This window comes from Nothoprocta perdicaria, unplaced genomic scaffold (assembly GCF_003342845.1).
Source record: "Nothoprocta perdicaria isolate Ctin4 unplaced genomic scaffold, notPer1 scaffold_20, whole genome shotgun sequence".
NCBI classification, from domain to species: domain Eukaryota; kingdom Metazoa; phylum Chordata; class Aves; order Tinamiformes; family Tinamidae; genus Nothoprocta; species Nothoprocta perdicaria.
The window spans coordinates 5,651,006-5,675,099 of NW_020455205.1; the positions used below are offsets into that span (position 1 = coordinate 5,651,006).

The window sequence follows — 24,094 nt, forward strand, 5'->3', positions numbered from 1 at the left end:
GCCTTGAAGTAATGTTTACTTGAAAGTCTGGACTCTTCTGGAAATGTTTATAAGCTGGGGGAGCTCTGGAGAACTTTTGTAGGTTTGCTTTGCACTTTCCCTCAGTGATCCTGTGTTCTTAACACATACACAATTTTGTTGTTTTTTGGGAAGTTGTTGGCTACTTCTGTTCCTATTTGTGATACTGTTGCAATGCATTTTAAAAAGAAGCTTGTTGAATGAGAATAAATCAATTGATTTGTTTTTTTGTTTGTTTTTTTCTTCTTTACAGCATCGTCACTGATGTTGCAGTTGGTGTGAAGGTAGGATGTACATCTTGCAAATAAGGGGGCAACTCCTAGATACAAAATGAATTAACTTGAATAATTGCAAGTTATAAGATTTAACTAGTCATTAGCAACTGACATGTACTCATCTGTGTATGCTATATTAGCCAAAAAGCCATAGATAAATTTGAGACTTTCTGAAAAGTACTTCTGTGGGCAGTGAACTGTAAACAGTGATTCTAGATTAGTGTGTTGGAATCTGCTTTTTATTTTAAAGTTTAATTTCGCATACTTTTTCAAAGGCAACTTTCTCATTGCTGCACAGTGACTGTGAAAGCTGTGCAGAAGTTTATTTTTCCCCATCTTACCCCTGTCCCTCTTTTCAAACAACTACCAGTGAGTTAAAAAAGACATGAGTGCCTGTAATAGGATACAAAATACAGGAGCTAGAATCTGTCCTGAAGCCAGAGAAGCAGATCTTTGCTTTGTTTTACTTTCTGCTTGTCAAGTTAGGAATATGTCATACTCTTGACAATAAGGCAGGGGTTTCATAATGACTATTATATGATTTACTTCACATGTATATGATATGTATATGATAAATATATGATTTCACATCTGATGCAGGACCTCCTAAAGTGAGACTGAGCAATAAAGAGGACATGAAAATATGTGACAAGGGAACATATAGGTTGTGTTGGTGAATGCATGCGATGAATTGCATTTCATTGATATAGGTGAAGGTTTTCTCACATGGTTCAGAGTTGATTTTGGTCCTGCAAGATTTAGACTGGTTTCTAGATAAGTTAGTCTGTAGCAATAAGTACATATGTGTTTCTGAGCAAGCTCACTTATGGGAGGCGTTGGGAGAAGTGGCCCCTATGGGTTGTGGGCCTGCCTGGTTCCATGTGCTGGTTCACTTATTGTAGACAAGCTTGAAATCACTCTCAGAATCAAAAAAAAGTGCAGTCATTAAAGGTACTTCTGTGGGAGCTGGTGCCAGTCAGAAATTCTGACTGGAGAGATTGTTTTTCCGTTACCTTGGAGAACAAGTTGTTGACTCATAAAACTTTTTAAGGAATGTTTTTGAGAGTATGGAAGAATACTGAAGGAAATTCAGAAGTGAACAGCCACTCACATGAAAAGTTTTTGGGCTGAGAAATCTTTGAACTACTTTCAGTCTTGTCTGATGTAAAATAGCAATTCCAGGTAATCCGTATGTTGTCTGATTTGTAAGCTATGAGGTTCTGACTTCAAGAGAAAATGAGTTCAGTGTCAACTTTAGTTGAGGGACTTCATTTTATAATAATGTGAGAGTTGATAAAATGCATATGTGGTTTGAAGTGCACTTCTGGCAATGTTTTCAGATGTCAGCCAACCAATGAAATGAAGACTTTTCAGAGGACACAGTGGCTACTTTTCATTGATTGTCAAAATCATGTTGTGAATATAAGTAAGGATGTAAGACAGAACACAAGACAGGCATAAGAGACAGTGATTAAGTAGTTTGAAATGCGCAGAAGTAACAAGATGTGATCTTTGCTGTGTGATAATAGACTTAGGAACTCTCTTTAAAAATAGGAGAATCCAGTAGTGCCCTGGAGTACAGGGAGTAAAGACAGAGGAGGCTGTGGAGAAAGCTGTTATGGGATAAGGGAGCAGGACTGTCTCCTGGAGCTACTCCTGCCCTCCTCTTGGTCATTCCCCTCTGCATTCCTTCTAGCAACCTAGATGCTGTGTGCAGCCTGGGGAGCAGGCTAAGCCTAGCTGTTGGCTGACTTTGCAGACAGCGTTGTGAAGCTTTGGCAATTGCACTTTTTCTCTGATTACTTTTCATTGCTCTTGGTGAATTAATGACGTTTTTAAATTGAGGAAAGCTTGACCTATGGGTGGTGTATAGACAGTTGGGAAGTCTCATCTGTTCGTTCCTTTGTCTCCTCCTTTTCCTTGTGTGCCTTGGGGCTCTCAGTTTTGACTGAATATTATCAGTAATTTTGGTGCTCTTTTGGCAGCCTTCTGTGCTGTGGGGCTGCTGGAACCAGGCAAGGATTTACCTATGCCTGTGTGCAGTCAACTTATCCAACGTGTTCGTTGGAGCTGAAGCTTTTGAGAGAGTTTTTTGCACCTACTGATCAACAGATAGCATATGAGTCGTAGCATGTGTGTAATGTATTTGATTAAACTCAGCAAGAGGGACTGTAACCTATGACCCTTCTCTTTGGAAAATATGGATGTCTCTGATGTAATTTAATAAAATTATCAGAGATGTTGGTACACAACTAAAAATTGCATTAGCTATTGTCTGTGTGTGTTAGGATAGGAGTTGGTAGGAAGTACTTGCACATCCTAATATTTTTAAGCAGTAATATGTCACAAAGTCCCTTTTTTTCTACAGATTGAAACTTAAGGGTACAGGAAAAACATTAGCTCAAACAGCAGAGTTCTAAACAAATCTGAGCTGGTGGAGAAAGGGAGAGTAGTGATTTTTTTTCCCCCTTGTTTTAAGGACTCCTGAAGCATTGTTGGTTACTTGCAAGTTCTGAGAGGTAATCTCTGCAAAACACCTCCCCATTTTTGCTGTTAATGATTAAATAGTGGAAATATTTGGATTTATTTAGAGTTTTCATTGAAAGTATCTATAATATGTCAAATGCCATGTGATAGTCCACATTTTTTTATTTGTTTTTTCTTAGTACAGAGCTATAAATCACTAAGACTTGAAAGTTGTCGACTTAAGATATTAGATGGACAGTTCTGTTGGCTTTTGCATGTTTATTGTAATTGGACCACTAGTACAATGAGCTGAGGACAGTGATATGAGAGAAATGACTTATTTAAAAGGGAAAGGGGAGTACTGTTGCCTGAATTGGTAGGGGCTCCTCTTTAAAACTTAAAATAAATGAACAGAAGGTCTTTTTTATTCATATCTCTGAACAATTAAAGTGGTTACATAATCTCTCCTCACTGTTTAGCTGTATCTGAATATTGTTTACAGTATGCACAGTTTTGATCTTAAGATGTTTCCTGAAGTTTACCTCTGTAAACTGGAGAAACTGTTTTTTAATGTTCTGTTGACTAGGATAAAGCTTCTAAATCAAGTTTTGTCTTCAGTAATACTCTATTGTAGCAAGAGGAGAAAGCAAAAAATACGCAGGAAGTTCTAGCAGTGAAATAACTGTGACCTAATTTAGAAGTTTATTAGCTTTGTCTCTTCAGCAGTAGTATTTTGTTGCTGCTACAAGGGATGTGTCAGTGGTGACTAAAGAAAACTTGTTACACTTGAGAACACTCACTCCCTTTTTAACAGTAACTTCTGTGGATGGACCCTGCTTAAATTGTGACTTCAGTATTTCTGTTTTTTACTATTAGTCTATTTCTTTTCTGTTTTCTTAAAATGCTCCTTCTATCACTGTCAATGCATATGGGAAAATGCAAAGACTTAAAATCGGAGAGAAGGAAAATCTTTGACAAGCAACCTATGCTTTATAGCAGACTGGTCTTGATGTAAGGGAATATTAACATACTCCTTTATTTTACTTTCATGTCTGTTACTAACTGTGAGGCACCTATTTTTCCTTTTTAACAGAACACCTGTACTTGCACTTTAACTGGAGGATTTGTAGGATCACCTGCACCCTGCCTGAGAAATCAGCTAGCAACATGAAAAAGCATGCTTTTTACAAACTAGTTAAGCAGCTTTCTGCCAAAAGAAGGTGCTTTTTCGCTGTCACTGTTTTGCTTCTGGTACAGATATTTGCACAGCTTCTTCACAAAGTTGTCTTAGCAACTTAAAAGCTTGTCTTATGTAATGAGTCATGATTTTTATAAAACTTAATTTTATTTAAAAATGATAATCCTGTTAATATTTTTATATTTGTCTGAAAACGTTTTACCATATGATTATGTAAATACTTGTAGCAGTACAGACTTGAGGATAGTATAAGAACAGGTTGCTTGGGCCAGAGAAGAGACTGGGACTGTAGTTTTTGGTGGCAATATTGGCTCAAATTGATTATAGTTGGCAGATTGCTCAGAGGATTGTGATGTTTGCTGTAGGGAATTGTCTTTCTTCATTTACAGTTGCAACCCCCTCCCCAAATGCCTCTAAGCCTTTTTTCTAGCTTTTCATAAGATAAGTTTGTTGGGTCAGTGCATAATTTGAGGATTGACTTATAGATAGTTAAATGGCACTAGCATTTAACTTTTTTTATTAGAGCAAAATAGCAGAGCAGTAAAGACAAAATGTCTCTAACATCTTTTATTGTGATATATAAACTGCTGCAGAAGGTCCATACTTCTAGATGCCACTATTATCCAATCAATTTGCTAAGAACATGTCCAGATGGTAGCTCTAGTGGATTATTTTCCCCTTATTTTAGTTCATTAGCAGTTATGTGCTGCTTCAGAATAACAGTTTATATGCTGATAAAAGTGGGATAGAAAATCTGAAATACTAGGATAAATATATATATTTGTCTAGTTGGTCTTGAATGCTTGTGGAGTTGACTGGTGCTAGACTTGGCTTTTGCCTATTCCCTCATTCCTTGGAAGTCTCAAGGCTTGGAAATGAGGTTGGATGCTGTGGGTTAAGTGGAGGTTTAGTTCTTGACTCCTTAGCTGTCTAGTTCAGTGGAGTTCGGCATGCTCCCTGGGCACATTGAGAGGTTTGGCTTTCTCCTGTTGGGTTTAAATTTTTTTTTTTTTTTTTTTTCCAGAGGAATTTAGGCTTGTCTTTATATCTTGGTGAATTTAAGTCTTTTTCAGATTCCCTTATTTGAGGGGGGGGAAATATCTTGGAGCTAACTTTGCATCTTTGTAATACAGTTAGATACATGGCATAACTTGCTTAACATTGTTATCAGTGAAAAGGCTATTTTTTTTCACCGCTCCTTATCAAACACTTCTAAGTGTGAAAATATTTTAATTAGTTTTTAGGAAATAAAAACAATATATGGTTAGATGAGGACAACATCAAAAATGAAGTGGGATATTTGGAGAATGAGTATGGAGAGGTGGTCATTATCTGGTTTTCATACTGAATTTAAAAACAAATGTTATTAATCACTCATGTATTTCTTGGCTATATTTTACTTGGAAAGACCTATAATGTAGTTAAATAGTCTAATTAAAAATAAATCAAAATAACCTAGTTTAAAGAAAAATCAAGTAGACTTATTCCTTGTATACAGTGTTTTAAGTAGTGGTAGTTAAACATACAGGTGAAACTATGCTCTGTAGAATACCTGTGAACCAACCATATGGATCTTTTCTTAGTTTGTGTATTTGTGCCTGGCTTGTCCTGTCTCAGGTGATTCTTCTAATTCTGTGATCCTGTATGTCCAAGGGTTGTAAGCATCTGTTTTAAAAATTGTTTTGGAGCATGTGTTGTAATAGTACTGTCTAAAGGCAGTGTGTTAGGCAAATAAAATATATCCTCTTCGTTTGAGATGTGTCAGGATGTATTTATTGAATGTTTCATTAACAGTGTATCCTGTTAAAAGGAAACATTCATTAAATATTAATCCATTTCATATGTAAAGTGAACAAATTTTATAAATGCTGTGTTTAGGCAGGTTTAAAGGCTGTTGTCTGTATAGTTTCCAATATTCCTAAAGTTAATTCAGTTTCTTAATTCTGAAGCAGAAGGTTTTTATGGGTGTGTTGTCTGGAGCAGAATGTTTACCAACCATGCTGAAATTTTCAGATGCTCTTATTCCTCAACCATGCTGTTAGATTTCTGACTTTTTCTTTTAAAATGTTCCCAGATGTTGTTAGAAATGAAGCATCTCGCAATGCTTTTAGATTTCTTTAAATCATGAGATCTGTCTCTGGGCTTGTCATACCCCTTGGGAAGCTCATGTCTGTAGGCAGAGAGTGACTGGTTAATGTGCAATCAGCTGAAATTTTCTCACCCTCCTGAGTTTTTTCTTTTCATCAGGTTGGGTGGGGAGAGTATCCTGCTCTTGAGGTTTATAATACCAGTAAACTGCCACAAATCACAAATTAGAGGAGTTATTCGAAAATGTATTTTTCAGAGTCTGAGGGTATTTTCAACGTAATTTTTCTAGGACTTAAATATATTTAGATGATGCTTCGACTTTTACATAAGTTCAGGCTTGTTCATTTGTTTATAGTTTCTAGCAATATCCATTTAGTGGGTTTAAAGTGTTGGAAGAGGCCTTCATCTGCAAGTGATGCCAGTAAGCCTTCTGTAATATATTTTTTTGTATTAGCTTTAGTTAAACCAGACTGGAATTTTCAAAAACTTTGAATTAGTGGGAAAAGAGCTGTTAGTATGTGTCTTAAATATCTGATCCTTTCAAAATTTTCAGTCTTTAAAAGATTAAACCTCTTAGGTAGTTACCAAGCCAAGATTAGCAAGTTGTTAATATTTACTTTTTTTTTTTTTTTTTTTTTTTTTTTTTTTTTTTTTTGCCTTGGATGTAGTGGAGTCTGGGGAAGGTGTTTAAATATTTCAAGTCTTTTCTGTAATGTGGGGTAGCTGGCAAAGCCTTCTGAATAGTGTTTTTTATGTTTTTTTTTAATCATCCTAGAAGAATTTTGAGTGCAGTGACTTGGGTAAATTACATAGGTACTTAATATAATGTAGGTTAGTTTGAAACTTTATGGAAAAGAACATCAGAAGTCCAGCTGTACATAGTAAAGGATTCTGAGTTAACTATGACTATTAAAGCAAGGAATAAAGTACTTAGTTGACTAAGTAAAGTGTGTTTTTATTTGTATAATTGATTTTTGTGAATTGTAGAAGAGCCATCTATATTTATTCAAGTATAAAAACGGTGTTTTCAACTTAGATATTGTTTTATATGTTGTATATATGTGTGATTTTTTTCAAAAACACACATTCGGACTTTGAATTTTCACCCATTGGCAAGTGATCTTACATGTCAGCTTTGCACAGTAAATTCTTGGTTCATTAAAGCCCTCAAGCTGTATGTTAATTTGCTTGCTCTTTCACACTGTGAATAGCAGTATCCCCCACTGGGGCCAAGACTGTTGCAACCCTATAGAACTGACCTGAGTTAGTTGAAATGTCCTTTAATTTTTATGATGTGACTTGTGAAAGTGTTGTGCTTGAGAACAAAACTAGCAAATGCACGAGATGCTTGTAAAACTCACTTCTGATGTGATGGAGAAGATTGACAAAAAAAAAAAAAAAAAGAAAAAAAGAAAAAAAGAAAAAAAGAAAAGACTTCCATTCAGCAAATGAATGGAAGGTCTTAAGTATTTCTCCTCTAATTTAGGAAATGTTTGTGTCATAGCAGTGCCCATCTGCATAAGAATGGACAGTTACTTACCTGATACCCATAAATTGCTAGGTAAATCTTTAGGTTTGACAACTGTCAGCTTAAGGTGATCCTTTTGAAGTAATGCCTACCAGACAGCTTTGCTTTTCATTTGTAATTTAATTGCTCTGTGCACAGCACCCGAGGTGTCTCTTGCTGAATAGCTGGCTTTAAACATATGCACAGGGATGGCTAGACTGTTTGAGAATCATTAAGGGGAAAAAAAAGAAAGCTATGTGTGTTTAGTAAGTTTGTCTGGTCACATGGCAGTATATTTTTGTACTCATGATAGTAAATTTGAAGAGCTTTTCTGTATGTTCTTTGTTTCATGATCATTTGGAAGAAGATTCCACACAGGAGTTTGTACAAGTGTACATCAGACTTGTGATTGCTCTGCTTTGTAAGAACAAAGCAAGAACTATAGGATTTGCGATATGTGCCCAAACAAGAAACTTGAATTTGCTTATTCATCTGAAACAAATTTAAGTTTTTAAGTGTAATGACAAAATCTCATGATTTACCATGTGAGCTTATTAATGAAATGCAAAATATATTTCTAAATGAGGAGAAATTTTTTTAACCCATGAAACAAATGCAGTAGCTGAATATTTAGACCATTAATGAACTTTGGACTCTTCCTGTGTATTAGCCTTTAAAAATAGGGATGTTGAAATTAGCAATTCAGCAGCAACTATGTCTCACTGGCAGATCTGCCCTTATATTGAGAGGACAAGACCTATTGCGGGGCATTCCTCATTATCGAAGGACATCTATGCTGTTGATTTAATAGAGCTTTTATAGACACTAGGAAGCCAGTAGTAGTTGATTACATGTATACATTTCTTCAGTGCTGGTATTAGAAAGAAATTGAACTTTAATAAGTCTACATGAGCCTATGTATATGCCCTGTTTCTGAGCATTTTGTATTTTAGATGTGGAATAAGTACTTGAACATGCTGGTATTCTTGTTGATATATGCAGTGGAGGGGGAAAAACTGGTGAAAGTTTTTCTTTATGTATCTTGCAGCTGTGTTACAAGGAAATGTGTTATCCTTCTGTTAGTTGAGTATGTGATACTGAGTTCCGTGTAAGATGACCTTGTGAGCTTCATTTGTGAGTCTATCACAATGTCTATCGACTAGTGTAAAGCACTTATTTTTATGAATATGGGTAGTAACTGGTTTCATTCCTCTTCTCTTTCTTAGCCATGATCTGAACTAGTGTTGATGGTGCTAGTGACAAGGAAAACTTTTTTTAAGTAGGGAAAGATCCAATAAGTGATTAAAAATAACCTTTAAAGGATGTGAGGCTTATGTGCTTTTTAAAAACTTGGATATCTGGGGTTTTGTTTGTTTATTATGGAAGTGTGAATATGTTGGGGACTTATTTCCCTCTCACCTACTCCCTGGTTAAAAGTGGTACCTGTACATTTGAATATCTTATACCCTGAAAGATGGAGGAAGGAGTAAATTCAAAATATCAGAGAGGGGGGTGGGGAGAAATAAGAATGTGAAACTTACATTTTACGCCTCAATTATCATTTTTCAAAAAGGCTGAGGGAGCAGTTGGCAGGGAAAGGAATAAAAGCCTCTCTAGTTTTGTCTAGTTTTAGGGCTCATCTCATAAATAACTTGAAAGGTTATCCTTAAGTTTTTAATATAGATCCTCCTCTGAGTGCAGCAGTCTGCTTCCAAGTCAGCTTCAAAAAGACCTATTATTTGACGCTTGTTGTCAGATTTTAGAATTAAATTAAAATGAAGACGTCCCTTCCTGCCCTCAAGTGTGTTGTAGGACAGGTGGGTATCTCCAGACCATGAGCTATTAATTTCCTCTGAAGAAAGCCTTTAAAAATAGGGATGTTGAAATTGAACTAAACTCAGTATTTCTCTTGGTAAAGATTTCCCTTGTAGTTTTGGCTAGATATAACTTTAATTTGAGATCCTGGACAGGCTTACTGCTCAGCACTTCTCCTTGCCCCTGGAGGTGGCTGCATTTCAGTGGTGGGTGAAACAATTATGTTTAAGCAACTCTCATTGCAAAGTTTGCCATGTAAATATATTGCTTTATTTAGATTTCAGATTGCTCTACATATCTTAAAAAAGGAAATCTGCCAAAGCAAAATAGGTTTGGTTATGCTTGCTTACGTTCTTCTAAAGGTTTTTTTCCCTGTCAAACTGACGTATTTAATATCATCTTTAAAAATATAAAATAGAGGAAAAAAAATCTCTTACTGTCTCTTTCTTTTTAGAGAGGATCTGACGAACTTCTTTCAGGCAGTGTACTCAATAGCCCGAACTCTAACATGAGCAGCATGGTAGTTACTGGTAAGTGATGCCATTTCAAAGGAGAAATCTATCGTTTTTTCTTGGACTCGTTTCCTATTTACAAGGGGAAAATATTGAAACCAGAATCCATTGTTTTACAGAGGGGTATACTGTTGCCATGCATCAGACTAGAGCTACCTTGTATCTAGTCTCAAACCTCGAGTGTCTGCGAAGAGCAAGCCCATAAAACAAAAGGCAACTCTTAGCTATCTATACAGTAAATTGGTGGTGGGTAGTGGGATGAAAAATTACACTTGTCTTGTGCAGCTGCCTTGAGTAAGGAAGTAAGGAATGACAACTACCAAGGAAAAGCAAACAACTCCAGGAGTATGTCTTCCTTTTCATATGTAGACATTGACAACTCCGGGTATTACTGCTAAGAACATTGCAGCTGTTTCATAATTAGCGTCATTTCAAGAAAACAAAGATCTTATTTAGATCGCCAAAGCAAGGAACATCATTTTGCTACTTCAGTTTACGGTAGCAGCTTTAGAATCTCTTAATACCAGTGCAACGTAAGAAAGTTTTCTAAATTTTTTGATGAAGCTAGATACAAAGGCTTATCATAAATTGGTACATAATATACTGCTTTTCGTCTGCTTTTTATGGCAGTTTATGGTCCTACATGCTTTTTTCATAACTACTCCATTTTTTTCATAACTACTTTTTTTCTCTTCTTTCCTCAGAGAAGTGGATGAAATAGTTCATGGCCTCAGTGCTAATGAGCTTCCCAAGTAGTTGTCTGGTTGTTGCTTGAATATGCCTGATGGATTTTTTCCATGCTTATGTGTAGGAAAGACACTGCAGTCATTTATATTCTCCTCTCAAGAAATATAGTTCTTCCATTGGATCATTTTACTGATCGGTCGCATGGCAGCACAACTGCTGTAGCCTGTGCAGGGGGAAGAAATGTGGAGGCACAGCAGAGCGGAATCGCTTGCATTTACTGCAGCTTGGGGAAATGATGCGTCTCACAGGCACAGATGAACAATAAGTGAAGTGAATTTACAGCAATTTTAGACTGTCAGAAGATTCATTTGTCTCTGTTTTTTTTCTGAGTTCCTTCTGGTTTTCAAAGATGAACCTCTCCATTTTTATTTCATATTTCGCTGCAGTATGAAATAATACTACTTCAACAGTTTGTTTTGGTTAAATGAGACTAGAATTAACTGGAGAAACTGGAGAATGGGTTTTGAGGATTTTTCTTGGGAAGGGGGAAGCGCTTCTGTTGGTTATTGTCAGGGTAATTGTTTTTCTGGTTTTTCTTAAACTTCCATATGGTTTCAGAGAAATTTTTAGTTCAGGAAGCTAAATGCAAGTTTACTTACGGGAAGACTTTTAAAGCTAAAGACAAAATATAAAGTAAAAAAAATTGTTAGTTTTGCTTTCTTAGAAAAATCACAGACCCATTCTAAAGTCTTAACATTTTAAGTAGAGAGAACTTTGTTCTCAAAATGCTTTTACCTTCCTTTTCTATTGTGATAGTTATATAAGTAGTTGTAAGAAAACTTTAGGGTTAGAAGTTTGACCTCCCTTTCTTCATGTGTCTTGATCTTCTCCCGTCCTTCTTGCCCTTGTTTAAGTAAGGGTCAGTGTGGGTCAGAATGTTTTTTGTTTGTTTTACTTGGGAAGGAGCGAGGTAGAAAGTGGGGAGGAAGTGTACAGTTTTCAAATGACCTTATTCTGTACATATTGTGTAAACTTTGATGTCTCCATGTCTGAAAAAGTTTAACGTAATACAGGAGCTTTTTAGGACCAATACTATTAGTTGCCTACTAAGAAAGTTACTGTGTAACATGGGTGATGTAGGGGGAAAAATAAGGTGGGGCGGATGCAGGGAGAAGGCGCAAAAAAAAAAAAAAAAAAGGCAGATTAGAATTGAAGTCATTCCTTACAGAGGCCAGGGGGACAGGCAACTATGGTGAGGGTGGGCAGGTTAGCCAGGTGTCATTTTTATTTTTATTTTTAAGCAGTTTCTTGAGAGTCATTACAATTATATCAGAGGCAGGCAGATGGAAGATAAATAGCCAAAAAAACAAAAAGGTAGAATATGCTAAAATTCCCAGTTCATTGTCTAGTTTTGAATTTACTCTATAGCCGTCCTGTTTATTAGAAATCTTGGTTATTAGAAGCCAGGAAGTATTCTTTCTGGACTAGTACCATTTACTTGAGAAGTTCAGCCTGTAGATTCTGAAGTAATTAGATCAAGAGAGGTCAATCAGTATGGCGGTGAGGGTGTTCTTATTTTTTTATTTTATTTTTTATTTCCCCCCCTCCAGTCTCCCAAAACTAGGAATGTTCAGGTGGTCTTTGGATTCAAAAGATGAATATATCCTCCCCTTTTTTATTTTGGTTTCTGTTTTCTGATACTGAGTTTTTATGTAAAATGGTTATTCTACTCTAGCCAAAGTGGTGAATCTTCTTCAAAGATTCTAGCACCTGTTACAGAATCTGTAATGATTGATCAACCTCCTTGTAAAGAAGGCACATTTCAGAAATTAGTCTACACTAACTTTATAATTAATATGTGAACTTGTCCTTTCATTCTTTATCGTTTGGGAGTAGTGTCTTGATTTTTATGAGTTCTGGCTATTGTTTTCTGCAGTGCAAAGAAACCTTTTCAGCTTTTGGCCTTGACATTTTCACTCTCTGATCCTGTGATATTTTCTGAACCGATATCTAGATGAACAGAAGAAAGAGGCAGTTTATTTTGATAATCTTCTAAGCCTTCTAAAAGTGTGCTATCAAGAAAACATAGTTGTCCCAGGAGTGCCCTAGCAGGCTTAAACGTGGTATTAAGACTTTTAAATCATTGACTTGTTTCTTTGTAAATCTGTACTATAGAAATGACTTTTTTTCTGTTTGCTTGCTTATTTACCTGGAGAAGTACCAAAAAAAAAAAAAAAAAAAAAAAAGAAATGTTTATAGACATGGATGGTTTTGGTAGTTTTGTGGGAGGTGTCCTTAAGGATAATCTTGGTGGGAATTCTTTAGAAGTGATCCTTCTGACTTTTCATTGCAGTATAGGGTTGGTGTGTGGGGTGTGCGCTTCTAGTGGCTTTGTTTCATTATTGTTGTTATGCAACTTTCTTTTGGTTAGACGCAGTACTGTAGTACTTCAGTGCTCATCTGAGCACTTTTGCTCTAATTTCTTTTTTAGTAGGAGTAAGCCAAGCTACTTTCTGTGTTGTGTAGGGCCTTTTGCATACAAATTTCTTCCCCTGCTTTTTCTTGCCCTGTTTCCCCCCCCTCTTCTTCCACCCACAAACCTGCTTATCGAGTTTGAGGGGGAAATATACACACAAACATATATATGTGTGTGTATATATACACACACACACACGTGCGCACACGTGTTTGTATATGGTATATAAACATATACCATATATATACACTTTTTGTATTCTTATTGGTTATATGGTTAAGAATATGGAAGTAAGGAAAATACTGACGTGTTAGCCTGTTGTTTGTAGGATGAAATTCATGCCTCACAATAGGAGGCCTAAACATTACCTGACTCTTAATCAGCTTTGGCATCAGTACTTCTGTTCAACTGGACTGCGTAGATAAAGGGAAATTGGGAGTACGTGGTAGTGATGTTGGTTGTGGATGAAGGTACTAGCCAGTATGTTTTATCTCTTGTAAGAGAACTTTAATATAAACAAGGATTAGCCTTCAGTTTTGTCAGCAATTACTTCTGTACCCCTTGCATCTGCCCTTTTCTTCTGGGTATCATTTGGTTACTACCCTTATCCTTATGAAGCAAAGCATATATATTTAAACATACAAAAAAAGCTTTTACAGAAGCAATTTAACAATATGAAAGAATATGCCTCTACAAACACTTGGAGGGAAAAATCCCATATACTACATCTGAATGTTTTGCAAAGGATGACAGCTTATAAGATTTTAGTTGAGAAAATGTTGGAGTCTTTTGAAAAGCTCTGTAGGTTCAGATGTTTTAAGTTTCTGAGCTTTGTAGAATAGCTGACTTGGCAGCGTTGAGGTGGCATTGTCAAAAATATGGCATGTAAGCGTTGTTGTTTAGCTTGTCTGAAAATATTGTCAAAGTCCTTTCTTTTCTACTCCAGTCATGCTTGGCTCAGATCTCTCTGCAGAGCGTAACCCAGTCTTCGGCATGGTGAATATATATATATATATATATATATATATATATATGTGTGTGTGTGTGTGTGTATATATATATATTTAATGCTGCTATGCAGCAGATAAGGACTTGGTGAAAGGCAGTTTAGGTAAATTAAAATGTGGTTTATAACAACCCAAGCAACTACATGTAAGTACAGTTAAAAATACTGTTTTTCATTTTCCAGTACTTTATCTGCTAAATACCCCCTGTGTACTTGGTGCACATTCTTCAACTTTTAAAGTTTGGGAGGAAAACAAAACAAAAGGATTGTAATAAATTGTCAGATTTTCTATTTTAACCATCTCCTCTTTTATTCTGTTGTACTTTAAAGCTCCATTAGTACCAACACTTCTGATTTTTATTTTGCTACTGAGCCCACTAAACTCCTGGAGCTTAAATGGTACTGTTAATCTCAGTCTTGTTTTTACTACGTTAGCAGTGAATGTTAGCAATTAGTATGGTGGATAAATTATTGTATTAACTTAGCACTCTACCATAGAAGATAATTATGGTGGTTCCATTGCATTGTTTAACTTGGGGAATAAACTTAGATGTGATTTTATAACTAATAACCAATTTCAGTTAATGTGTAGTGATGCTTAAACATAGGTAATTTGTGAAGAATGTATTGATGAATGGAAAGAGCTGGAGAAGTACAGGACATATGACTAAATTAAAATTAGGAAACTTTTAAAAGAAAATAACCTCCGTATGTGAGAGATGGTGTGTAATTTAATAATTCAGTTGATTTCTCTCTGCTTCACCATGCCCTAATTCAGTTTTATTCTACTTTAATTAAATTAACTTCTACCTCAATTAGAAAATATTGTTACATATTTTAAGTTCTGAAGCTATTTGTTTTATGCAGTTTGTATTCAGTAACCACTGCTATGCTTAATCTTTCTGCATGTTCATAATCCACAATAGTAATGGAGTTATCTTCTCAATGAAACTTGCTTTTTTTGGTCAGAAGTATTCTGTGTATGGATATAGGTCCTGTATTCTATTTGATAATATTAAATTTCATACTCATCTCATCTGGAACAAGCAGCACTTTCTCCACTAGCAACAGCAGAGAATAAGACTGTTAACAAACAAACAAAAAATCTTGACTGCACGAGGTAATCATACTGGAAAACATGGGTATTTAAATGTTTTTGTAGCTGGCTGTTGATATGTACTGAAGACTGTGATGCAGAGAAATCATCTCCTGTGCAAAGAGGGTTTATCAAGTTTTTTACTACTGCAGATATACTGGGTTTTTGTAGTCAGTACCCTGTGAGTTATCCTTTATCCTTTCTTCTTCCTTTCCACGAAGCCAGAGCGGGTCTTTAGTGTATTCTCCAGGCAAAACCTTTGCTTGTAGCACCATATTTCTATATTAAGTATGATATATATGAAAATGAATACTCATAGTTCAGTTTTCAAATGCTTTATGGAGCCTTGGATTTTCTCTTTACTAGCTGTTTAAGACTGATAAATAACCAAACTAATATCAATATATTTTAATCATATTGGTCTTATTTATGATGGCTTTTGCACTGTAGAAGTTGCAGCATTATGCTCTTCAGAGCATTTTTATATTTATCAGAAGGTATTAGTGTCAATGGTCTGTTTCTGAAAGCAAGACAGTGTTGTGCTTAGTGTCTTGCTCTTGCCTTCCCTTTTAGCTTTGTGGCAGCTGGTTATGATGCCAGGCTTCCTTAGAGTGTAATGTTGGTGCTTTAACAGTGGGTGAATTTCACTTTCAGTGGCTCTGAACGAATTGTTCCGTAGTTTAAATATTGTGGTTTTCTCTTTCCAGTTACAGTTCAGTGATATATCTCTAGCTGGGAAGTATGATTTTGTTTTTGCTTTTAAGTGGCAAGTAAGAAAGAATTCAGAATTGGGGAGAAAATTCATACACTGCTAAAGATTGCTATGTCTTAAAAGATAAATTTTATTTTTTCTACAAACTTAATGAAAAACTGCATGTTTAGTGCATGCATGTTTAGTATTTAACAAATACATTTTATTGTTACAGTCACTGACATAATAAATTAATCGGTAATCCTCAACATCGTTACCCTGTGGCTGAAAAACAGAAAATAAAAGCAGTGCATTTTCTCTTTCTTGTCAAGAAGAATAAAAGGAACAAAGCTTCTTACCACTTCTTCTGTTGTTGGACCCTGAGTATTCAGTTCTTCAGATAAATTGATTCTTGTTGGAAGTTGTATTTCCATGAATGAGGGGAGCAGAGCAAGAGGGAACATAATCTCTGCCTTAATTTGTAGCAAATAGAGATACTTGCCGTATGTCTTTGTTATACAGTCAATAGTGCAGAAATATGTGCAAGCCTGTGAGTACAGAAAGCAAAATAAGAATAGTTTCCCATATAAGCAAGTACACAAGGTAAAAAACCAGTAGGCTGGATGTTTGTACTTGATGTTTGGGTCAAATAATTGATACTAAATTGACAATAAGAAGTATGCTAACTGCATGTCATATCGTTAAACTTACCGTTATACATAACTTTATGTGTAAAGTTATGACATGCAGTTAACAAAATCTGCAAACTTATGCTTAATGATACAGTGTGTAATTAAGTTCGCAGATTAACTGCATGTCATACCCTTAAATCTAAGGTTGCAAATTTGTGTAGATGAAAGAAAAATATTCAAACTTATTGCTTAAAGTGTTGGACATTTCAGCCGCTAGGAGAAAGGAAGGGCAGGGGTCGAGGGAAGGAAGTGTCCTGTTTTCTTTTTTTGCCTGAATGTCTTCAGAAATGTGCTTCTACCTCTTGCTGAGGAAAAACTTATTCAAAACTTATACTTTTACTAAGAAGTATAATACTTATACTAAGAAGTTGAGACTAAGAACTATGGTTCTGAAAAACAGAGCTCAGAGATCTGAACTACCACTTTTCTCATTATCCTAGTTCAAAATCACTATTGAGTGGCATGCAAATCTATCAAAACTTCAAGAATATTTGTTTGAAGCAAAGAAAGACTGTTTAAAAATGTACAGCCAACTGCCGGTAAATATTCTCATAAGAACTTGAAATACAGTGTTTTAAATTGTGAGCCTTTTCTAATATAAGGACTGAAAATATCTATCCTTTAAGAAACTAATGACAGTGCTGTTTGACTTCTTGTTCAGTCCCCGCAAACAGTGTCAGGTACTTCTCATTTCATCTGCCTGGCAGATATGTTTGTCCTGAGCTAGTGAACAGTTTTCTTGTCAGTGTGTTTGCTATGTACAGCAGTAAGGTTCTTAGGACAGCACTAAGAAGCAAGTTAGTACTTACTGCACACGAAGCAGTGATGCCTCTTGCAAAAATGGCCTCTGAAACAGCATGCAGCACTTCTCAAAAAGAGGCCTCAACCATTTTTAGGCCTTGTTATTCTCATTTGCACAGTATTCAAAGGCATGTGGAAATGTTGATGAATAGCATAGTCTGCTATTTATACTAGTGATGTTTTTGGTTTTGAGAAGAGATTGCAGGACGAAGATGCATTTGAATGAGTCAATTTTATTTAAGGCAAGAAATCAAAATCAATTTCATCTTTTTTAATAACTGAACAACGTTCCTTGAATTTCTTTTGTCTTAAAAGCTGATATATAACTCTTTGGGGTAAATCTTTAAAGAGAGATTGATTATATTTTGTGAACTTCGTCAGTTGAATTCTCATCACCCAAGGTATACTTGAGCTCACAGATCATGAGCTTTGTCCAGGTTGCTTGTCTTCCTACCAAAATCTTTCTTTTGCCATTTATGTGGCACTGGGAATGCTTTTCGCCAGTTGCCCACTTTCCCTCAAAGGTATCCCATTTTTTTTTCTGATTAGTCTTGCATGCTGTAGTGCCTAACTTTGAATCTTTGCATGCATTATTGTATTTAGATACTGCTTTATATCTTTAACATTTTATTGAGCTCCAAAATATCTGTATTGGGCTCCTAATTATCTGTATATGACTGTTAAGCGTAGATAGTTTTAGAAATAAAGTTGTGAATTTTTTTAAAGCAAATGGCTTTAAAGCTCCAAACTGTTCTTGAGAAATGATGCTATGCAGTACAACATTTCTTCAAATGTGTTTTTTTTCAGATTACACTTCAGCAGAAACTAGAAGACTTCTTACATAAGGAACATTAGCTAGGAATACATATAGATAGAAAACCAATGTATTTAGATAATGTAGAAATAATTGAAGCTACTAGAGATGCGTTTCTTAACCAGTCATGTATGGATTTATGTTCTGGCCTGCAGTCCTTTTACTAGTAACTTCAGGATTTCCTGAAGCTAAATTCAAATCCAACCTTTGGTTAAAGATTTCTTGGGAGAAGTTAACAGAGAAGTTAATACTTCCAAGTCATTTTATGCAAAAACTGCACAAGACAAACAGGTCTTTGGGAACCATTTGTGTGCTTATCTTAGAACTTGACAGTTTTGAAATATTGAGTTTTAGTGATTTAATAAAAACACTTTATCAGTTTCAGAATATTTTCTAGTTTAATAATGCTCATCTCTCGTTATTAATCTGTCTTGCATTGATTTTTTTGGGGCGAGAGGGGAGGAGGAGAAGGACACTTTTAATGAATCCAAATTCCCTAGCTTAAGTTTAAATGTCATGAGAAATAGAATTACAGCTTTTGTAATTATTATTAAGAATGTTGTTTGTGCTTTTAATGTGTTAAGCCCATTCCTCTTTACAACATTTCCTTAGGTTTCCTGTACAAAAATACTTAGGGATCTTCCAAAGAAAGATTATTGTATAAAGAGTTTCAGTTGAAGAAATAAATGGGCTTATTCATAAACTCTGGCTGTTTAGCACTTCTCAGTGTCCTGCATAGCTCTGTACAGCTGAAGTCTGGCTCCGTGAAGGAATTCTGTCCCATGTGCTGTAAATGGCACAAGCTAGAGCGTTGGGCAAGCTGAAGTGGTGCTGCAGATCCTGGTGTGGTGTGTTATGTTATACAATTTTCTTAAGCCAAAGATTATTCTTCTGCAGGAAAAAGGAGTGTAGAATTACTAAGTGAATAATTTTACCTAGAATGTGTTTGCAAGTTCTTATATCCAAAAGAATTCTCCTAAGTCTAGTAATCTTTGAATATTGAATAGGAGTAATTGCTTCTTAGTTATTTATTTTTTGATGAAGTAGAAGATCTTTGCAGGGCTTGACCAAAGTATTCGCCTAGAATTGAGGGTTTTTTCCTTCTTGTTCCTCATGCTGAGCACTGGGAAAAGAGAAGACTGCAGAAATTGGGAAGCGAATGTTCTGTTCTATAAAACTGGGTGCACTTGAAGTAAGCAACAGCCGGGGTGTTGGGGAGCAGAAGTAGACATGCTGCTGCATGGGTTTGTGCTCTTCGAGCATGGTCCTTTGGGCACTGCTGGCAGAATATTGACCAGTTCAGATGTTACGGAGCTTTTGTTCTTTGTTAGAATGATTTAGAGATGACCTAGAAAATGTTCTGCAGTAAAACAGTTTTTTAAAAATCTCAGTCTAGAATATCAAAATCAACAATTTCAAAAAATACTAAGAGAGGGCTTGACTGTAAGGCACACTGAATTTTCCGAAAGAGGGTATCATTCTTTTTTTCTCTCCTTGAAGGTTTAAATAGAGCTAGATTTTTAAGAGGAGAGAAGTAAAAAATAATAGCTGAAGTAAAAAAGAAACATCCAAATAATAGCTGAAGTAAAAAAGAAACATCCAAGCCATAATGGAGAGAATTAACTGTTAGGAAAAGATGTAAGGAAAGGGAGGGAAACATTTCCTGGTGTATTTTATTTTTTTTCCAGCCTTCATGTAAAGCATCCTCCTAGAGTACCACTGCATTACTGAAAATTCTAAAAACATATGGCCCTAGTTTTGGGTAAAGAACCAGACCTTGCTGACTTTGGTAATTGCATGGAAAAGTTTTATATAAATGAGTCTGCCCTGGTGTGTATGTAAAGCTGAAGGGTGTTTTATTTCTTGACCACTTATAGTAGAGTCCTTATTTTAGTGTTTTTAATCGTAGGTGACTTGGGTTGCATTTGCCAAAGTGAGTTGTTAATTACATTATATATCTACAGTTGTGTAAGATTCAGAGTTACCCTTAGCCAAGCTTACTGTGCTCCGTTCAGTCATAAATGTGTGAGTTATTTTTATGCAGATAATGTGTAAAGGATTTTCAGTCTGGATTATATTGTTGCAGCTGGGTGATCATTGAAGACTTCTCTATTCCCCCTGGAAAATCACACTTTTTTCCAAGACAGGGGTTTTGGCAGATTTAAAATAGAGGTTTTCTACTTTCTTTTATTATTGTTGTTATTATTGCTTCTGTGTTTGGGTATTTTGCAAGGAGAGGAGGTGGCTTGCTTGTTTCAAACTCCTCACATCATTGAGATCAGCACTCGTCCCATGAATCTGAATCCTAATAACATATTTTCTCCACTAATTGCAGTTCTTCCTTGAAACAGGAAGATCCTAAGAAGCAACTCTAGCATAAAACAGGAGGTTGAACAGCCAATGTGCTGACCTCTGTGTGTTAGGGCCAGAAGTATGCGAAAGGAAGTCCCAGCACTCGGATGCTGTCATGCCTAAATGCTTTTTGGTTTCCAGTATTGGTTTGTGTATTAATATGCACAGTGCTTGACGGTGCTCTTCAGCTCTTCACCCTTTTTCATGCTTCTTCCACCAGTTTAGTTATAGACAGCAGTTGTGTTGCCTTTTAACTGTTCTTTCACCAAACCAAGCTGACCTTCATTTCTAGACCATCTCAGGGAAACTGTTTCCGTGCAGCTGGCTAGCTCTTTACTGCCCGAGTCCTTTTTCTCTTGAACTCCACTGCAGTTCTCTACAGCAATCCAGAGAGTTGGGTTACTGCTCTTTCGTACAATGAAGCTAGATGCTTCCCTGTTCCTGCCAGCATCCTTTTGTCTCACTCCTTTTGCATGGATAAGCCCCCGGTTCCTTCTAGCTATTTTCTGCTTAACACTTAAAGTAGGAGGTAGTGGATTTATGTTGCTGAATGCCATATGATTTTTCTGATGCCAGTCCTCTAGCCCCTTCATTTTCTTCAGTAAGAGAATAAGATATTTTTCAACATTAATGATTGTTCCTCCCTGTGTTTTAGAAAGAATTGGTACTTTTTGTGTCTGGGACCTTCATGAAAATGTAGTTCTTAAATTTTCTTTTAGGAGCTGTATTGGTAACTTTATTCCAACTGCCATCATTCTTTCAAAAAAATAAAATTTCTTTGCGGCGGGGGGAAGATTAGAAGGTTCTTGGATTGGTCTTGAGCAGTCCATCCTTTATGAAACCACATAATGTTTTAGATCATTTTCCTCCATTGGTCTTTATAGAACTTGTTTTGAAACAATTCTTGACTTTTCCTTAAATTAGACAAAGAGGTGGCTTAAATACTATTTTGTATTAATACTGGTGTTACTGTGTCACAGTGTTACTACTGTGACTTTTTAAAATAACTAAATCAGAAAACTCTTCAAATACAGTCTGAATATGTCTTTCAGCCAATGGTAATGACAGCAAGAAATTCAAAGGTGACGATAAAATGGATGGGGTTCCCTCTCGTGTTCTTCATATCAGGAAATTGCCTGGTGAAGTGACAGAAACAGAAGTTATTGCTTTAGGTTTACCTTTTGGCAAGGTAACCAACATCCTGATGCTGAAAGGAAAAAATCAGGTAATTTACTTTTTAAAAATGGTTGCTATCTAATTTCAAAATATACTGTTACAGTGCTTTTGCAATGAGGCATTTTATGGTCAGTATTAAAAATGCTTTATTCTTTTCATTATTTTACTCTTTTAATTTTCTTAAGGAACAGAGGAGGGTTTGCGAAGTGACTTGTAAATATTTAGACTTGCATCTTCATAGATGAATTAGAGAAAGCATTTTAGAAAATGTTGTTCTCTGTGTGCCAAGTTTATTTGGTAAACTATTTGATATTTGGGCAAGTTTGTTATTAAACATCAAGACTTTTTGTTTCTAATAAACTGTTGTGTAAATGCTAAAAATCACTTATTTGATTTTTTTTTCATATCATAGGCATTTTTGGAACTGGCAACAGAAGAAGCAGCTGTCACAATGGTTAACTACTATTCTGCTGTGACGCCTCATCTTCGTAACCAACCAATTTATATCCAGTATTCTAACCATAAAGAACTAAAGACTGATAATACACTAAACCAGGTATAGTCACTGTTACATAGCATTTCAGATGCAGACAGTAGGCAATGGAATCATATTCTTTGGTTGTGTTTGGATGTTTCTTGGGTAGTTTGACTTGTCTGGTAATTTTATTTATGATCCTTCAATTTTGTGATATTGAAGGAAACTTGCTTTTTGTGATCTTTGCAGTATAGTGGATTTTCCTAACATGTTTTTTTAACATGAAAAGAAGAAAGATTGAGGTATTTATAACTTGATTTTTTTTAATGAAACTTAAATCTTGATTTAGAAGATGCAGGATGAAAACAGTGAACTTTTTATTTCTAGCACCTGAGATTCATTTGTCAATTTGAATTTCCCTAGTACTGGCTGCTAATGCCAATGCCCACATCTCTGTGCTTTCAGTGATTACTCTGGTAGCACTGGTAACATCAGCGCATGCAATTCCTTCTTCCTGAAGGATACGTTAATGATCAGTGTAGAGAGAAATGTGTTTTAATGATTTTGTACTTGCCTCTGCAGAACCTATTTTAAAACAAAGATACATAGGAGGTGTGTATATATGTTTATTTGAGTAAATGGGAACATATGCAAAAACAATGCTTTTGCAGAAGAGATCTTCCTAGTGTGGTAGCCATTATGTGCGAAGTGGGAGGGGGAAGAGGCATCAACTCACCACAAGTCAGATATTTAAGGTGAATTTCTTACACTGTTTTGTAACATCAAAAAGAATGCAAGTATCGAGTGGCAGGTTTCTTACTCTTAGCCTGGGATAAGGCGTGTAAAGATAACAACTATAAATTTTACCATTTAAAAACAATTTCACGGCAATCTCCTGTTTAAAATAAATCTTAGTTGAAGTGGAATGTTGACTTATTTTCTTGTTGATCTTTCTAAGCATTCCAATTCCTTAGACTTTCCTAATGGTCTATATCAGCAAAGGGTACTCTTCCAAAATCATTAAAAAAAAAAAAAAAGTCCTAAAGCAAAGAGATGCTGTAATTGACTTCTGAAAAGGAGCAGGAAGAATTAATTCATTTAATAGCTAGATATCATGGATGAAAATACTGTCTTAAGGAGAAAAAAAATCCTTGTCTGATACTTTTCTCTGTCTTCTATGGCAGTACAGGTTTTTGCTTCATAGGACCACATTTTCAACACATGAGATACACTGGCACCTTTTATGTTGCAATAATCATTGATACCCTGTTTTAACAGTCATATCCCTCACCTTTCCGGACTTTGTACCTTCTTCAAGTTAAAATTAAAGAATGAGTAGGAATTTGGCAATAATTGCTCTGTAAATAGTATCTCATGAGGCATTCCCTAAAACAGGGTGATTAGATATTCTTGTCTTTGTAGGGAACAGTCAAGGAGGTGCAGTTTTTCACTCTGCTCTTTTGAGATAGTCACAACTACAGCTTTTAATCTGTATTTGAAAGCTTTTTTCCTTCCAACGAACTTCATTTTTAAAATTTAATTTCCTGATTCTTTGGCAAAGAAGATATGAAGATGTAAGGACGTTAGTACATGGAACTAGAAAGACAGGATTAACAATTAGAAGAGAAACAAGCAAACAAAAAACATATGTTAGCTTATACAGAGGACAGAAAACTCTTCTTTTCCAGACATGGAATACTTGAAAAATCCAAGCTTTTAAGTTAATGAAGAAAAAGTATTTAACCTATAGTCAAATAAACTAGCCTGTGAGAGTGTTACTCTTTCTAATAATTAAAAATTGCATAATTAGAATGATTTAAGTCTGGATAAAGATGTTCAAAATGGGCCGTTTAGATTTGTACGTTACTTTATAGTTGTGTGACAATTCATTTCCTGTGAGACATGAAAACCCCAAAATAAAAGAACATTTAACCTCAGATTTTAAGTAT

At 35.6% G+C, this 24,094-nt stretch overlaps 1 protein-coding gene across 2 annotated transcripts in view; it reads left to right on the forward strand.

The window, feature by feature from the left end:
- The first annotated feature begins 280 nt into the window (after positions 1-280).
- Positions 281-24,094, forward strand: part of PTBP2 (polypyrimidine tract binding protein 2) — a 37,095-nt gene continuing 13,281 nt past the window's right edge. For both annotated transcript variants that reach the window (XM_026037869.1, XM_026037870.1), the window contains exons 1-4: positions 281-302; positions 9,822-9,897; positions 21,547-21,719; positions 22,083-22,226. In XM_026037869.1, coding sequence (XP_025893654.1) covers positions 9,876-9,897; positions 21,547-21,719; positions 22,083-22,226 — 339 coding nt within the window. In that variant the 5' untranslated portion in view covers positions 281-302; positions 9,822-9,875. The remainder of the gene's footprint in view (positions 303-9,821; positions 9,898-21,546; positions 21,720-22,082; positions 22,227-24,094) is intronic.